The 16930-nt window shown below is 46.7% G+C and overlaps 1 protein-coding gene across 1 annotated transcript in view; it reads left to right on the top strand.

Annotated features, from left to right (window-relative positions):
- Positions 1-16930, top strand: part of MUC16 (mucin 16, cell surface associated) — a 91323-nt gene that overhangs the window by 47948 nt on the left and 26445 nt on the right. The window contains exons 56-74 of the mRNA XM_063658436.1: positions 79-251; positions 562-597; positions 856-921; positions 2172-2296; positions 2524-2591; positions 3175-3347; positions 3673-3708; positions 3970-4035; positions 5200-5324; positions 5551-5618; positions 6222-6394; positions 6728-6763; positions 7044-7109; positions 8211-8332; positions 8542-8609; positions 9206-9378; positions 9708-9743; positions 15451-15575; positions 15673-15740. Coding sequence (XP_063514506.1) covers positions 79-251; positions 562-597; positions 856-921; positions 2172-2296; positions 2524-2591; positions 3175-3347; positions 3673-3708; positions 3970-4035; positions 5200-5324; positions 5551-5618; positions 6222-6394; positions 6728-6763; positions 7044-7109; positions 8211-8332; positions 8542-8609; positions 9206-9378; positions 9708-9743; positions 15451-15575; positions 15673-15740 — 1803 coding nt within the window. The remainder of the gene's footprint in view (positions 1-78; positions 252-561; positions 598-855; positions 922-2171; positions 2297-2523; positions 2592-3174; positions 3348-3672; positions 3709-3969; positions 4036-5199; positions 5325-5550; positions 5619-6221; positions 6395-6727; positions 6764-7043; positions 7110-8210; positions 8333-8541; positions 8610-9205; positions 9379-9707; positions 9744-15450; positions 15576-15672; positions 15741-16930) is intronic.

Raw genomic sequence — 16930 nt, 5'->3', positions numbered from 1 at the left:
CCTTCCCTCAGGAATCTCAGGACCCGTTCCTGGGCAATCCTTTCATTGTCACCCCCCCACCCCACCTAACCTCCTCAGGCCAGAGAAGGACAAGGCAGCCACCAGAGTGGATGCCATCTGTACCCACCGCCCTGACCCTCAAAGCCCTGGACTGAACAGAGAGCAGCTGTACTGGGAGCTGAGCCAGCTGACCCACGGCATCACTGAGCTGGGCCCCTACACCCTGGACAGAGACAGTCTCTATGTCAATGGTGAGCAGCTTTGATGTGGTTGGAGTCTCTTCCTCCTTGCTGGGCTGCCCCTCCTCTCTGGCTTGAAGTCACACTTCTCATCTGGCTATTGAAGGCTCAGCCATGTTGTCTGTATGTGGTGGCTAAGGTCAAAACCTCATGGTTTCTTTTTCATCTCAGACTGAATTTACCCTCAGGATCTGCTTTCTAAATCTGAGGGTGCTGATGGAGAATCTTCAATGGCCCATGTTCTGGGAAATTCCTTCTGTTGCACCAGGGTACCCCACCACTCCCTTAACACTTACCCACTCTTCCCTCCATCTCAATGCAGGTTTCACCCATCAGAGCTCCATGATGACCACCAGAAGTGAGTATTAACTGATGTTCCAGTGCTCCTGATCCTACACCATAAAGGGCAGGAGCTTACCTCTCCTTCTATGCCCCTATATCCTCTTCATGAGGGAAGGAACTGAGAGAGCACAAGTTATATCCCTTTCCCTCTGGCCCAGCTCCAGATGGAGATACTGCCCCACATGCAGCAAGGGCCATAAATACTCCTACCTGCTGGTGTTTCTGCCATGAGAGGGTTTGCTGCTTTCACTAATACAGCAAACCTTCTCCTCAGCTCCTGATACCTCCACAATGTACCTGGCAACCTCGAGAACTCCAGCCTCCCTGTCTGGACCCACGAGTGAGTACCATTCAGTGCCATCTCTATTACAGCATGCCTGAGGAGTGTCAACATCTCTGCCATTTTCTTTTCTTTGTTTTTTTTTGTTTTTTGTTTTTTGAGACAGAGTCTTGCTCTGTCACCCAGGCTAGAATGCAATGGCGTGATCTCAGCCCACTGCAACCTCTGCCTCCTAGGTTCAAGCGATTCTCCTGCCTCCACCTCCTGAGTAGCTGGGATTACAGGTGCATGCCACCACACCCAGCTAATTTTTATATTTTTAGTAGAGATGGAGCTTCACCATGTTGGTCAAGCTGATCTCGAACTCCTGACCTCATGATCTGTCTGCCTTGGCCCCCCAAAGTGCTGGGATTACAGGCATGAGCCACCACACCTGGCCTACAACTCTGCCATTTTCACTCAAATAAAAATGAAAAGTCCTGGTGAATCTAGTGATGACAAGTCAACCAACAAATTTTGTTGAGCGTCTGGCTTCTTCGGGGCCCTAGGGATAAGACAGGGAACACAAAAGAAATACAAATCTCTGTCCTCAGGAAAGTTATATTGTTGTGATGATGATGATAATGATGGGGTGGTGGACATGATGACAACAATGATGGTGTTGCTGATGATGTTGGTGATGATGATGATGATGGTGGTGGTGACGATTAAGGGAAGAATGATAGTGGTGGTGGTGATGTGATGGTTCTGATGATAATTGACAATGTGATCGTGATGTTGACAATAAGGATAATGATGGTGGTGATGATGATAATGATAATGATGATGGAGGTGGTGATGGTGGTTATGATGGTAAGAATGATATGATAATGGTGTTAGTGACCATGTGCTAGTGCTGATTATATGGATGATGATGGTTGTGGTGCTGGTGGTGTAATGATGATGATGGGTGGGGATCATAGAGATTATGGTGGTCATGGTTTTAGTGCTGATGCTGGTGGTGATGACAATAATGATAGCGATGGTCACAGTGTTGCTGATGTTGATGATGATCGTGGTGTTGGCAAATGTAGTAGATAATGTCTAGTAGTATGGAATACTGAATATGCACCAAGAGCCATGCTTAGCATCTAACTACTATTATTTAGTATGCTCTATGAAAACTATCTACCATTACAGTGAAGGGTAGTGTGAAAACCTTTTATTTTGTCACTTTAAATCATGTTGCATATGTTTAGAAACAATTCTATCACAAATTCTTAAGTGTTAGCCTACTTTTGAACACTGTTTATTTCCCATCTTCACTATAGCCACCAGCCCTCTCCTGGTGCTATTCACAATTAACTTTACCATCACTAACCTGTGGTATGAGGAGAACATGCATCACCCTGGCTCTAGAAAGTTTAACACCACAGAGAGAGTCCTTCAGGGTCTGGTAAGAGCCCCACATACCTCATTCTATCCCACTCACCATGTTTAGTCCTGCCCACCTCACCTATTGCAGAGCATGGAAGATCTCACCTACCTCATCTTGCCCCCAGATATGCATGCCCTAACCACTGATGCCAGCCCCACCAACTGTTGCCAGCCCTGCCCACCTCCCTTCTACCACACCCCTATGACTTCAGTCCTCCCACTTACCTCCCTCTCCCTCCTCCACAGCTCAGGCCTGTGTTCAAGAACACCAGTGTTGGCCCTCTGTACTCTGGCTGCAGACTGGCCTTGCTCAGGTGAGAACTGAGAACACCCAGTCTGACTGATCTGAGCAGTTTGACCTGCTTCCCTTCTGCACTCCCTGGAGATGTCTGTAGCACAGGTGGAATCCAGGAGGCAGTGGCTCTAAGACCAATGTGCTTCCTGATCCTACTACCTCCCACCTCAACTGAGAGATGCAGAGCCCATCAGCAAGACTGAGCTTCTACCTTGGTCATCTCTCTGAATTCCCTCCTTTCCCCTACCTGCCTTTCCACAAGTTGTTAAATTCTGTTCCCAGGATTTCTCCCAAGAAAAACATGCCTCATCCACTTGCTTTCATCCCCAAGCCTAGCTCTTCACCTGTCTCAAGTATGAGTTCTCCTTACCCCATGCTACAAGAATGCAGTTTCCACTTTGCAATTTTATAAAAATCCTTGCATCCACGATTCTGCTCATAGCTGCTGAGAGTCAGTGCACTCAGAGAATGGAAGTATGGCTTCTCACTTCTCTACCAGGCTTCTCATTTCCTCTGGCCCCCTCCTGTCCTGCCCCGTGGGATCTCAGAACCCCTCCCTAGACAATCCATGTATTGTCTTTCCCCAATCTTGCCCTCCCCAGGCCCAAGAAGGATGGGGCAGCCACCAAAGTGGATGCCATCTGCACCTACCGCCCTGATCCCAAAAGCCCTGGACTGGACAGAGAGCAGCTATACTGGGAGCTGAGCCAGCTGACCCACAGCATCACTGAGCTGGGCCCCTACACCCTGGACAGGGACAGTCTCTATGTCAATGGTGAGTAGCTGTGATGTGGTTGGAGTCTCCTTGCTGGGAAGCCTCTACTCTCTGCCTTGAGGTCACACTCCCTGCCTGGCTGTTGAATGCTCATCCATGTTGTCTGTATGTGATGGCTGAGGTTGGAACTTCATGGTTTCTATTTCATCTTGGACTGAGTTCATCCTCAGGATCTGCTTTCTGGATCTGAGGGTGCTGATAGAGAATCTTCAATGGCTCGTGTTCTGGGAAATTTCTTCCATTGCACCAGGGTACCCTGACCCCTATATAGTTCCCCACCACTCCCTTAACCCTTACCCACCCTCTTCCCTCCCACTCTATGCAGGTTTCACACAGCGGAGCTCTGTGCCCACCACTAGCAGTGAGTATCCACTGATTTCCAGTGCTCCTGATCCTACACCGTGCAGGGCAAGAACTCACCCCTCCTCACATGCCCCTATGTCCTCTATGGGCAAAGGAGCTGGGACAGCACAAGTTACTCCCTTTCCCTTCTGGCCCAAGTCTCTTCAGAGAGAGACCCAGCTCAAGCCCCACATGCTGCAAGGTCCATAAATACTCCTACCTGCTGGCATTTCTGCCATGAGAGGGTTCGACACTTTCACTAATGAGGCCTTCTCCTCAGCTCCTGGGACCTCCACAGTGGACCTGGGAACATCTGGGACTCCAGTTTCTAAACCTGGTCCCTCGGGTAAGTACAAATCAATCGCATCTCTGTTAGAGCATGCCTGATGACTGTCAACATCTCTGCCATTTTCGCTTAAATAAAGATAAAAAAATCCTAGTGAATCTACGGATGAGGAGTCATCTAACAAACTTAATTGAGTGCCTAGTTTCTGCAGGGCTCTAGGGATAAGGAAGGGGACACAAAACAGTTAAAAATATCTGCTGCAAGAAAGCTTGTTTTATTGTGAGGGTGATGGGGGTTGTTGGTGGTGAAGTTACTGCAGATGATGACAATAAGAATGGTGATGCTAGTGATGATGATGGCGATAAGGATTATAATTATGAAGATGGTGGTGATGATGATGATGGTGGTGGCAGGGGTTATGATGGTGATGCTGTGATGATGATGACAATGGTGGTGGTGATTATGGGAAGGATGCTAGTGGTGTTGGCGATGGTGGTAATTTTGGTAGTGATTGACAATAGTAATGACGATGTTGACAACAAGAATGATGATGATGGTAGTGGTGGTGGTTATGATGGTAATCATGTGATGATGATGAGGGCAGTTGTAGGGGTGATTATGGGAAGAATGATGGTGGTAAGGGTGGTGGTGGTTGTGGTAGTGATTGACAGTAGTGATTGTGATGGTTACAATGAAGATAATGATGATTATAATGATGATGGTTGTGATGGTGGTTGTGGTGATGAGAATAATGATGATATGATAATGGTGTTGGTAATCATGGTGCTGGTGATCATGATGCAAATGATGATGATTGTGGTGGTGGTGATGATGACGATGATGGTAGTGGGGGTGCTAGAGTCATCCCCACCACAGTTTTGGTCATGATTTTGGTGCTGCTGTGGGTGGTGCTGATGCTGGTGGTGATGACAATAATAGGGTCACAGTGTTGGTGACATTGATGATGACAATGGTAATAATAAAGGTGACAGATAATATTTAGTATTATAGAACTCTGAATATGCACCAAGAGGTATGCTAACTACTACTATTATTTAGTAGGCTTTGTTAGAAACTTCTATCGTTATATTCAAGGAACGCATGGAAACTTTTTATACTATTCTCTCTTTAAATCCTGTTGCATATGTTTAGAAGTAGGCCTTTTGGAAATGTATAAAGTTCTCCACTTTTGAACATGTTGTTTCTTTCCCACCTCCACGACAGCTGCCAGCCTTCTCCTGATGCCGTTCACTCTCAACTTCACCATCACCAACCTGCAGTATGAGGAGAACATGCAGCACCCTGGCTCCAGGAAGTTCAACACCACGGAGAGGGTCCTTCAGGGCCTGGTAAGAGCCCCGCCCATCTCACTCTGCCCAGTTCACCTTGTCTAGTCCCACCTGTCTCACTCATGGCAGGCCACGGAAGAAGATCTCACTCACCTCCCCTCACACCCAGAGACATGAGCCCCCATCCACTGATGCCAGGCCCGCCTACTGGTGCCAGCCCCAATGACTAGTCCCCTGCCCCTACCCCCTCAGCCATCCTACTCACCTCCCTCTCCCTCCCCCACAGCTCAGGTCCCTGTTCAAGAGCACCAGTGTTGGCCCTCTGTACTCTGGCTGCAGACTGACTTTGCTCAGGTGAGAACTTAGAATTGCCAACCTGTCTGCCCCAATTGTTCCCAGTCTCCATGAGTTTGGACTTCTTTTTTCCTGCCCTCTCTGTGGTTATTCTCATCAAAGATGGAACTCAAGGAACAGTGGCTCCAAGACTAACCTGTCTCCCAATATTACCACTGCCCCCTGCCATCCCACCCAAATTGACTGAGAGTTTCCACAGGGTCCATCAGCAGGATTGGACTTCCACCCTCTTTTCTCCCCACCTCCCCTGCCTTTAGGTGTTAAATTCTCTAACTAAGATTTCTCTCAAGACAAACATGCCTCATTCACTTGTTTAATTCCCAATTCCAGCTTGTCACCTGTCTCAAGTCTAGGCTCTCCTGTCCTCATGCCATGAGAATGCAAGAGCCACACTGCAATGTTAGAAAAATTCTTTTATCCACAAGTATGCTCACCGTCCCAAGCTGGACAGTAGTCAGTGAACTCAGAGAATCTAAGTGTGGCTTCTCATCTGTGTATCAGGCTTCTCATTTCCTGTGGTCCCTTCCTGTCTTTCACTCAGCAATCTTGGGACTCCTCCCTAGATAAAACTTTATTATTATTCCCCTCACCTCCCCTCTCCAGGCCTGAGAAGGATGGGACAGCCACTGGAGTGGACGCTGTCTGCACCCACCACCCTGACCCCAAAAGCCCTAGGCTGGACAGAGAGCAGCTGTATTGGGAGCTGAGCCAGCTGACCCACAATATCACTGAGCTGGGCCCCTATGCCCTGGACAACGACAGCCTCTTTGTCAATGGTGAGCAATTGTGATGTGGTTGGAGTTTCTTCTTCCTTGCTGAGCAGGCCTCTACTCTCTGTCTTGAGGTCACTCTTCCTGCCTGGCCATTGAAGTCTTGGCCATGTTTTCTGTATTTGATGATTGATATGACCTTCATGGTTTCTTCTTCATCTTGTACTGGAGATCTTCATCCTCAGGACCTTCTTCCCTGATCTGAGAGTGCTTATATAGAATCCTCAAAGCCCATGTTCCCTGAAACTCCTTCAATTGCACTATGGTAGCACTGACCCCTTTTGGTCCCCCACCTTTCCTTTAACCCTTACCCACTCTCCTCCCTCCCTCTCTATGCAGGTTTCACTCATCGGACCTCTGTGCCCACCACCAGCAGTGAGTATTCTACTAATGTTCCAGTGACCCCAATCCTACTCCAAGCAGGACAGGAGCTGACCCCCTTCTCCTATGCCCCTATATCTTCTTTATGAGGGAAGGATCTGAGAGGGCACAAGGGATTCCCTTTCCCTCTGGCCCAGCTCCAGAGAGACACCAATCTCAAGCCCCGCATGCAGAAATACTCCTATCTGCTGGCATTTCTGCCATGAAAGAGCTTATGCTCTTTAGCATAACTAAAGAGCTTATGCTGCTTTAACCAATGCGGGCTTCTCCTCAGCTCCTGGCACCCCCACAGTGTATCTGGGAGCATCTAGGACTCCGGTCTCGATATTTGGCCCTTCAGGTAAGTACCAGTCAATGGCACCTCTATTACAGTATGCATGATGAGTGTCAACATCTCTGTCCTTTTCACTCAAATAAGATTAAAAATCATAGCAAATTTACTGATGATGAGTCACCCAACAAACTTCTTTGAGCACCCACTCTCTGCCAGGCCCTAGAGATAAGGCAGGGAACACAAAAGAGGTAAAAATCTCTGCCCTCAGAGAGCTTCTTTTATTTTGAGGATGATGTGGGGTAGCAGTGACGATGATGTTGCCGGAGATGATTACAATAATGATGGTGATGCTGATGACCATGATGTGATGATGATGGTGATTATGAAGATGATGATGATGATATTGATGATGGTAGTGGTTTTGACGGTAATGATGATGTGATGATGATGATGATAGTGATGGTGGTGATTATGGGAAGGATGACAGTGGTGGTGGTGATGGTGGTGGTTGTGGTGGTGAGTGACAATGTGATGGTGATATTGACAATGAGGATGATGATGATAGTGGTGGTGTGGTGGTGGTGGTGATGATGGTTAAGGATGATGTGATGATGGTGTTGGTGATCATGGTACTAGTGGTGGTGATGTGGATCGTGATTGTTGTGGTGGTGGTGGTGATGGTGGTGATCATGATGATGATGGTGGTGATTGTCATGATGGTAAGGATGAAACAGTGATGGTGTTGGTGACCATGTTCCTGGTGGTGATGGTGCAGGTGATGATGTGGATGATGATAGTGATGGTGGTGGGGATGTTAAGGATTATGATGATCATGATTTTTGTCTTGATGGTGGTGGTGATGACAATAATGAAAGTGATGGCCACAGTGTTGGTGATGATGATGATGGTGGTGATAACAAAGGTAATAGATAGTATCTAGTATTATGGAACACAGAATTTGCACCAAAGGTTATACTCAGCATCTAACTATTATTATTAGCATGCTCTATGAAAAACTTTGATCGTTATAGTCAAGGGAAGCATGAAAACCTTCTATTTTATCACTCTCTTTAAATCTTGTTGCATATCTTTAGAAATAAGTCTATTACAAACTCTTAAATGTTCTCTACTTTTGAACATAATGTTTATTTCCCACCTCCACTACAGCTGCCAGCCATCTCCTGATACCATTCACCCTCAACTTCACCATCACTAACCTGCGGTATGAGGAGAATATGTGGCCTGGCTCCAGGAAGTTCAACACTACAGAGAGGGTCCTTCAGGGTCTGGTGAGAGCCCTGCCCACCTCACTCTGCCCTGCCCATCTTGTCTCGTTCCACCTACGTCACCCATTCCAAGGCATGGAAGAAGATCTCACCCACCTCCCCTCTCCCGAGAGATGCAAGCCTCGCCCCCGATTACAGCCCCTCCCACCTTACATCTTCCTCACTCCTATGTTCTCAGCTGTCCTACTCACCTCCCTCTTCCTCCTCCACAGCTAAGGCCCTTGTTCAAGAACACCAGTGTTGGCCATCTGTACTCTGGCTGCAGGCTGACCTTGCTCAGGTGAGAACTGAGAATAACCAGTCTGGCTGCCCCAAGTGTTCCCAAGCCCAAGGAGTTTAGTCAGCTTTCTTCCTTCCCTCCCTATGGAAGTCCTCAGCACAAGTGGAATTCAGGCATTGGTGGCTCCAGGACAAACATATCTCCTGATCTTACCACCTCCCCCATCAATCGAGAGAACTTGCAGGGCCCATCAGCCAGATCAGGCTTCTACCTTGGTCATCCCTCTGAATTTCTTACTTCTCCCTGCCTCTCTCTCCTTCAGGTGTTAAGTTCTCTTCCAAGGTTTCTCTCAAGATAAACATCCCCCATCCACTTGCTTTCATCCCTGATTCCAGCTCTTAATGTTTCTCAAGTCTGGGCTCTCCTGTCCCCATACCATGAGAATGCAATTTTATAAAATTCTTGTATTCCTGACTCTACTCACATTCCCAGGCTGCCTGGAAGTTGGCACATTCAGAGAATCTTAGTATGGCTTCTCACCTGTCTACCAGGATTCTCATTTCCTCTGTCCCCTTCCTGTCCTGCCCCCAGGAATCTCAGAATGCCTCTCCATAGGCAATCTATTTAATGTCATTCCCCTTATCTGCCCTCCCTAGGCCGGAGAAGGATGGGGAAGCCACTGGAGTGGATGCCATCTGCACCCACCGCCCTGACCCCACAGGCTCTGGGCTGGACAGAGAGCAGCTGTATTTGGAGCTGAGCCAGCTGACCCACAGCATCACTGAGCTGGGCCCCTACACACTGGACAGGGACAGTCTCTATGTCAATGGTGAGCAGCTGTGATGTGGTTGGAGATTCTTCCTCTTTGCTGGACAGCCTCTTACTCTCTGACTTGAGGTCACACTCCCTGACTGGCATTGACGTCTTGGCTATGTTGTCTGTATGTGATGACTGATGTCTGAACTTCATAGTTTCTTCATCTTGGACTGAGTTCATCCTCAGTACCTTCTTCCCTGATCTGAGGGTACTGATAGAGAATCTTCAAAGGCCCCTGTTCCTTGAAACTTCTTCCATTCCACTAGGGTATCTGTGACCCCTATTTGATTCCCCATCTCTCCCTTAACACTTACCCACTCTCCTCCCTCCTTCTCTATGCAGGTTTCACCCATCGGAGCTCTGTACCCACCACCAGCAGTGAGTATTCAACCGATGCTCCAGTGGCCCCAATTATACACCAAGCAGGGCAGGAGCTGTCCTCTCTTCCTATACTCCTATGTCCTCTTCATAAGGGAAGGGGCTGGGAGGGCACAAGTTCTTCCCTTTCCCTTCTGGCCAGCTCCAGAGAGAGACTCAGCTCGGGCCCCATATGCAGCAAGCCCTGTAAATAGTTTTATTTGCTGAACTTTCTGCCATGAGAGGCTTGGATGCTTCCTCTGAAGAGGGTTTCTCTGTAGCTCTTGGAACTACCACAGTGGACCTGGGAAACTCTGGGGATCCATCCCTTCTACTGGTCCCTTGAATAAGTACCAGCCAATGGCACCTCTGTTAGAGCATGGTTGATGAGTGTAAACATCTCTTCCATTATTCAGTCAAATAAAGATGGAAATTCTTTATAAATCTAGTGATGATGAGCTAACCAACAAATTTTATTGAGCATTGTGCCAAGCCCTGGGGCTCTGCCAAATCCTGGGGTTGTGGCATGGATCATGAAACAATTAATAATCTCTCCTCTCAGAGAGCTATTTTTATGATGATACTGATGGTGGCAATGATGATGATGATGATGATGGTGATTATGATCATGATGACAATGGTGATGGTGGTGGTGATGATGGTAATGATGATGATGGTGATGTTGGTAATGATGGTGGTGATTATGACAATAATGATGGTGATGGTGACAGGGATGGTGATGATTGTGATGGTGGTGGTGATAAAGTTAATAGATAATATATGAACTTATTGGGTACTGAATATGCACCAAAGTGCTATGCTCAGTGTTTAACTAGTACTATTTAATATGATTTCTAAAAAAAAATCTTGAATTATTATAGGCAAAAGAATCATGGGAACCTTTTATTTTGTCACTCACTTTAAGTCCTGTTGCATATTTTTTTAAGTCAATTGCAAACACAGTTTCTCTGCTTTGAACATTGTGTTTATATCCAGTCACCCCAATAGTGCATAAACCTGCTGATTGGAGCAACTGTGTCTTACTCCCTTGTGCTTCCCTAGTATCTGCTTCAGGACCTTGTACATGGTAGATCGACAGATTTAGATCTACAGGAAAACATGGATTTTCCCAGGGAAGGAAGGAATGAAGTATGCTTTCTTATAATGTATGGAAACTTTCCTCTTCTGCCTTGGTTCAACTTTAGTGTCTGCCAGAGTTTACACTGGAAAACTATATGGCTTCTGCTCCACTCCCTCATCCATGACAGCCATCATTAATTGATTGCAGCATTCATGGCAGACATCACCAATTGATAATAGTGTTCATTTTCTCTCAGTTCAAAACAGCTTCAGAATGGTTACCAAAAAAAAAAAAAAAAAAAAAAATCAGTCGCTACCAATTCAATTGGAGGTGACTCAGGATTATGGGACAGAATTCAAGAGAGTTAGGTTCCTTGATGATGTGTAGTTGGCTCTTTGGTTTTCCTAGAAGGCTCAGCTCAGGCTCAGCTTGGTCATTGCTGATATCCTTTCTTCCACTTGGTCGATTTGGCTGTTGATACTTATGTATGCTTCACGAAGTTTTTGTGCTGTGTTTTTCGGCTCCATCGGTTGGTTTATGTTCCTCTCTAAACTGGTTATTCTAGTTAGCAATTCCTTTAACACTTCATCAAGGTTCTTAGCTTTGCGTTGCATTAGAACATGCTCCTTTAGCTCATCGTACTTTTTTTTGCCCATCTTCTGAAGCCTACTTCTGTCAATTCATCCATCTGATCCTCCATCCAGTTCTGCACCCTTAATGGAGAGATGTTGCGGTCATTTGGAGGAAAAGAGGCACTCTGGCCTTTTGGGTTTTCAGCATTTTTTTATTGATTCTTTCCCATCTTCGTGAGTATTAGTTTCAGGCTTTGAGGCTGCTGATCCTTGGATGGGGTTTTTGCGGGGGTCTTTTGGTTGTTGTTGTTGTTGATGATGCTGTTATTGTCACTTTCTGCTTGTTCTTTCAATAGTCAGGTCCCTCTTCTGTAGGGCTGCTGCAGTTTGCTAGGGGTTCACTTCAGGCCCTATTCATCTGATTCGCTCCCATGCCTGGAGATGTCACTCAAGGAGGCTGGAGAGCAGCGAACATAGGTGCCTGCTTCTTCTGGGACCTCTGACCTCGAGGGACACCAACCTGATGCCAGTAGGATTGCTCCTGTATAGGGTGTCTGACAACTATTGTTGGAGGGTCTCGCTCAGTTGACTGGCATGGGGAGCAGGACCCATTTAATGAAGCACTTTGTCCCCTGGTGGAGAGGGGGTGCTTCACTGGGGGGAAACCATATGTCTGGGCTGCCTGGATTCCTCAGAACTACCAGAGGAGAGGCTAAGTCTGCTGGTCCACAGAGACTGCAGCCATCCCTCCCACTAGGGGCCCAAGCCCAGGGAGTCCAAATTCTGTCCCTGAGCCTCTGGCTGGAGTCATTGGAGATCCTGCAAGGAAGCTCTGCCCACTGAGGAAGGATGGTTCAGGGTTAGCCCTGAAAAGGCACTCTGGCTGCAGACTGCCACAGCCGGTGTGTTGGGCTGTGGGGACAAGTCTTGGGACCAAGCCGTCCAGCCTACCTGGCTCTAGCAGGGGAAAAGCGCAGCCTGGAGCTATTGAAAGGGGTGCCGCCCTTCCCCCGCCCAGGGAGCTTAGCGTGTTAGGCAGTTGTGAGTCCCAGTGCTGGCTGTCGCCCCTTCCCCAAGGAACAAAAAAGACTTAGCAGGCAGCCACAGCCAGTGCTGGTCACCCCTCCCCCGGGGAGTTCCGTAGGCTTAAGCAGATTCCAGCTGTAAGAATCTGCCTGTTCTGGGGTTGGGACACTAGGTCCCAGTGGCATGGGTTCGCGAGTGAGATCTTCCAATCTGGGGGTTGCACAGTTCCGTGGAAAAAGCACAGTTTCCCCCGCTTGGGTAGCCCGCTGACTCACCACCTCCCTTTGCTGGAAGGAGGGGGTTCCCCTTCCCCGTGTGTCTCTCAGGTGGGCCACCACACCACACTGCTCTTCCTTCTCTCCGTGGGTCACTGCCAGCCTTCTAGTCAATTCTGATGAGGGAACCTGGACATTTTGGTTGCCAGGAAGGATTCACACACTTATTACAGTTTTTTTCAATCTGAGCCTCTGAGCGCTGCTGCTTATAGTCAACCATCTTGGCCCCCAAAAAATGTTATTTTTTGATGTTTTGATTGTGGCAATTCTTGCAGAAGTAAGGTGGTATCACATTATGGTTTTCATTTTCATTTCCCTAGTCACTAGTAATGTTGAACATTTTTTTCATATGTTCATTAGCCATTTGCATATATTCTTTCGAGAATTGTCTATTCATGTCCTTAGCCCACTTTTTGATGGGATTGTTTGTTTTTTTCTTGCTAATTTGTTTGAGTTCGTTGTAGATTCTAGATATTAGTCCTTTGTTGGATATATAGATTGTGAAGATTTTCTCCCACTCTGTAGGTTGTCTGTTTACTCTGCTGACTGTGAAGGAAAAGTCAATTTCTTATACGCATTTGTCTCACTCCTACTTCCGAATGAGATCCTGGGGGTTTTTTTCTGTTAATCCTTCACAATACTTCTCCCACTTTTTTGAACTCATTTGTTTATATTCTGTTGTCTGCTTCTCTTTTATGGGAATGTAACTTCTTATGGGCTTTCTCTGTTATACCACATGTGGGTTTTTGTTTTGTTTTGTTTTATTTTTGTCCTTGGATCCATTCTCCAATCTTCTCCAACCTTCCTGTGCTCTGTGGGATAGACGTCTGACTCATGAAAACTACATTTCCCAGGCTCCCATGCTGACTAGCTTTCTGTTAGCTTCAGCCAATAGGAGGCATTGGTGGGACAACGGTGGGCGGGGCTATGGAAGGGCCAGAGTATTTCTGTACCCCGCCCCTCTGCTCCCCTTCCAATGTTCCTGGAGCGGTGTAGGACCAATTCCATATATATGGAAGGAAGGCAAGGTGGATAGATGGAAGGAAGAAGTGACAGATGGAAGGAAGAAGTGATGAATGGAAGGAGGAAGGGAGAGAGGATGGATGAGTGGATTGAAGAAAGAAGAAAATGGATGAAAGAAAAAAAGGAGGAGGAAAGATGGATAAGTAGATGGAAGGAAGAAAAGAGAGGTGTAAGGAAGGAAAGATTGATGATGGATGGATGAATGGATCAGTGGGTGAGTGGGTGAAGGGATGAATGGATGGATGGAGAGATGGATGAACAGATGGGTGGGTGGATAGATGGATGGATGGATAAATGGGTAGGTGGATGGATGGATGGATGGATGGATGGACAGATGGGTGGGTAGGTGGATGGATGGATAGATGGATGGATAAGTGAATGGATGGATGGATGGATGGATAAATGGATGGATGGGTGAAAGGAAGGAAAGAAGTGAGAGAAGGAAGAGGAAGGATAGATAGATGATAGAAGGTACAATGAAAGGAAGGAAGCCAGCAAGAAAGAAAGGATGCATTAATAGAATGAAAGATGGAAGGGAAGAAGAAAGGATGGAATGAGAGAAGGAGAGAAGGAAGAATGAACAGAAGAAAGTTCAAGAGTGATGAAAAGAAGAAAGGCAGGGAGAGAAGAAGAGGTAAATTTTTCTTCTAGAGGTTTGTCTTAAGCCTTAGCTTGGCCGGACACCATGGTTCACGCCTGTAATCCCAGCACTTTGGGAGGCCGAGGCGGGTGGATCATGAGGTCAGAGATCAAGACCATCCTGGCTAACACGGTGAAACCCTGTCTCTACTAAAAATACAAAAAAAAATTAGTCAGGCGTGGTGGTGCACGCCTGTGGTCCCAGCTACTCAGGAGGCTGAGGCAGGAGAATAGCTTAAAACCTGGGAGGCAGAGCTTGCAGTGAGCCAAGATCGCACCACTGCACTCTAGCCTGGGTGACAAAGTGAGACTCCGTCTCAAACAAAAACAAAACAAAAAACCAAAAAAAAAAAAAGCCCAAAAAAACCAAAAAAAAAAAACCTTAGTTCATACGTCCATAAAGTTCCACACACAGGGAGTGATTAGAAAGCATTTGCTGATATATTTCATGTAATAAACATGTACACCATATTGACCTGTGTGCCCAGCAGTGCTTACACGATTTACAATGATTAACTTGTTTAAGCTTTATAACAACGTTAAGGCAGGAAACATCATTGTGAACCATTGTCGTCTCGTTTCACAGATGAATAAACTGAAGTGCTGAGAGGTTGGTTATGGCTGCAAAGCTTGTTGGCCATGTTAACCAATGCATAGAAGATTAGCATACCTGGTTGTGAGTGTAGGAGAGAGAGAGAAATGGGAGAAAGGCAGAGAAGGATCGATGGGGAGAGAAGAAGAGAGAGAGAGAGAATAAATTTTTTAAAAATGTCTAGAGTCATGACTTCTGCATCAGTGTGGTAATATGCAGCCTTTACCCTGGGAAAGATCAGAACCATTGGTACTTTTTACAGAATCTTCCCTTCCTGCATTTGGGTAGAAGAACCCCATCTGGACATCCCAAATCATTAAGCACACCCTTACTGGCTGCTGGAGTTGTCTCCATTAAAAGTCATCGTTGGGTTTATTGAGAGGCGGACACAGGGTCCTTGGAACACACTGCCCCTACCCTGTCCCACACCACCCCCAACCCACCCATCATCCTCCCCAAGAGCTTCATCTCTCTCTCTCTCTCTCTCTCTCTCTCTCTCTCTTTCTTCCCCCTGCCCTAGCCGGGGTGGTCAGTGAGGAGCCATTCACACTGAACTTCACCGTCAACAACCTGCGCTACATGGCGGACATGGGCCAACCCGGCTCCCTCAAGTTCAACATTACAGACAACGTCATGCAGCACCTGGTGAGAGGCCTGCCTCCCCCTGCAACCCTGCCATGCCCATCCTAGGGCTGTTGCCTGCCTGCCTCTGACCAACCCGGGCTCCCTTCTCCCTCTGCAGCTCAGTCCTTTGTTCCAGAGGAGCAGCCTGGGTGCACAGTACACAGGCTGCAGGGTCATCGCACTAAGGTGAGAAACTCCCCCACCCACAGCGCACCACCAAGAACTTAGAGTTCTGACTGGGAGGTCCCTCTTGGGTTGGGGTGGGCTGTATATATTTTTTAATCTTTTTATCTTTCCTTTTTTTTTTTTTTTGAGACAAAGTTCCACTCTCGTTGCCCAGGCTGCAGTGCAATGGCACGATCTTGGCTCACTGCAACCTCTGCTTCCCGGGTTCAAGTGATTACCCTGCCTCAGCCTCCCTAGTAGCTGGGATTACAGGCAGGTACCACCATGCCTGGCTAATTGTTTTTGTATTTTTAGTAGAGATGGGGTTTCTCCATGTTGGTCAGTCTGGTCTCGAACTCCTAACTTCAGGTGATCCACCCTCCTCAGCCTCCCAAAGTGCTGGGATTACAGGCGTGAGCCACCACATCTGGCCCCACTCTTTTTTTAAAATGGATTTAAGGAGTGCAAGTGCAGTTTTTGTTACATACATATATTGCATAGTGAAGTCTGCAAACAGTAGACTTCCAGACAGTAGCTTTTGGTGTATCACCTGAATAGTGTACATTGTACTTATTAAGTGAGGCTCCCCACCCTTCTCCCACTCTCCCACCTTTCTGAGTATCCAGTGTCTATTATTCCACACTCCAGGTCCATGCTCCCACGTATAAGTGAGAACATATGGTATTTGACCATGAGCTAATGGACATGGAGTCCATTGGCTCCCACTTATAAATGAGAACATGCAGTATTTGACTTTCTATTTCTGAGTTGTTTCACTTAAGATAATGGACTCCCATTCCATCCATGTTGCTGCAAAAGACATGATTTCACTCTTTTTATGGCTGAATGGTATTTCGTGGTATATATATATATATATATATATCACATTTTCTTTATCCAGTCTTCTACTGATGGACACTTAGGTTGGGTCCATACCTTTGCTGTTGTGAATAGTGCTGCAATAAACACACACGTGCAGGTGTCTTTTTTATATAATGATTTCTTTTTTTCTTTCTTTTTTTTTATATATAATGATTTCTTTTATTGGGTAGATCCCCAATAGTGGGATTGCTGGGTCAAATGGTAGTTCTACATTTTTGTTCGTTGAGAAATCCTCATACCGTTTTCCATAGAGATTGTACTAATTCGGATTCCCACCAACAGTGTATGAGAGTTCCCTTTTCTTTTATTCTTGCCAGCATCTGGTTGTT

This window comes from Pongo pygmaeus, chromosome 20, assembly GCF_028885625.2.
Source record: "Pongo pygmaeus isolate AG05252 chromosome 20, NHGRI_mPonPyg2-v2.0_pri, whole genome shotgun sequence".
Classification (NCBI taxonomy): domain Eukaryota; kingdom Metazoa; phylum Chordata; class Mammalia; order Primates; family Hominidae; genus Pongo; species Pongo pygmaeus.
This window is presented reverse-complemented; position numbering and strand designations above follow the sequence as displayed.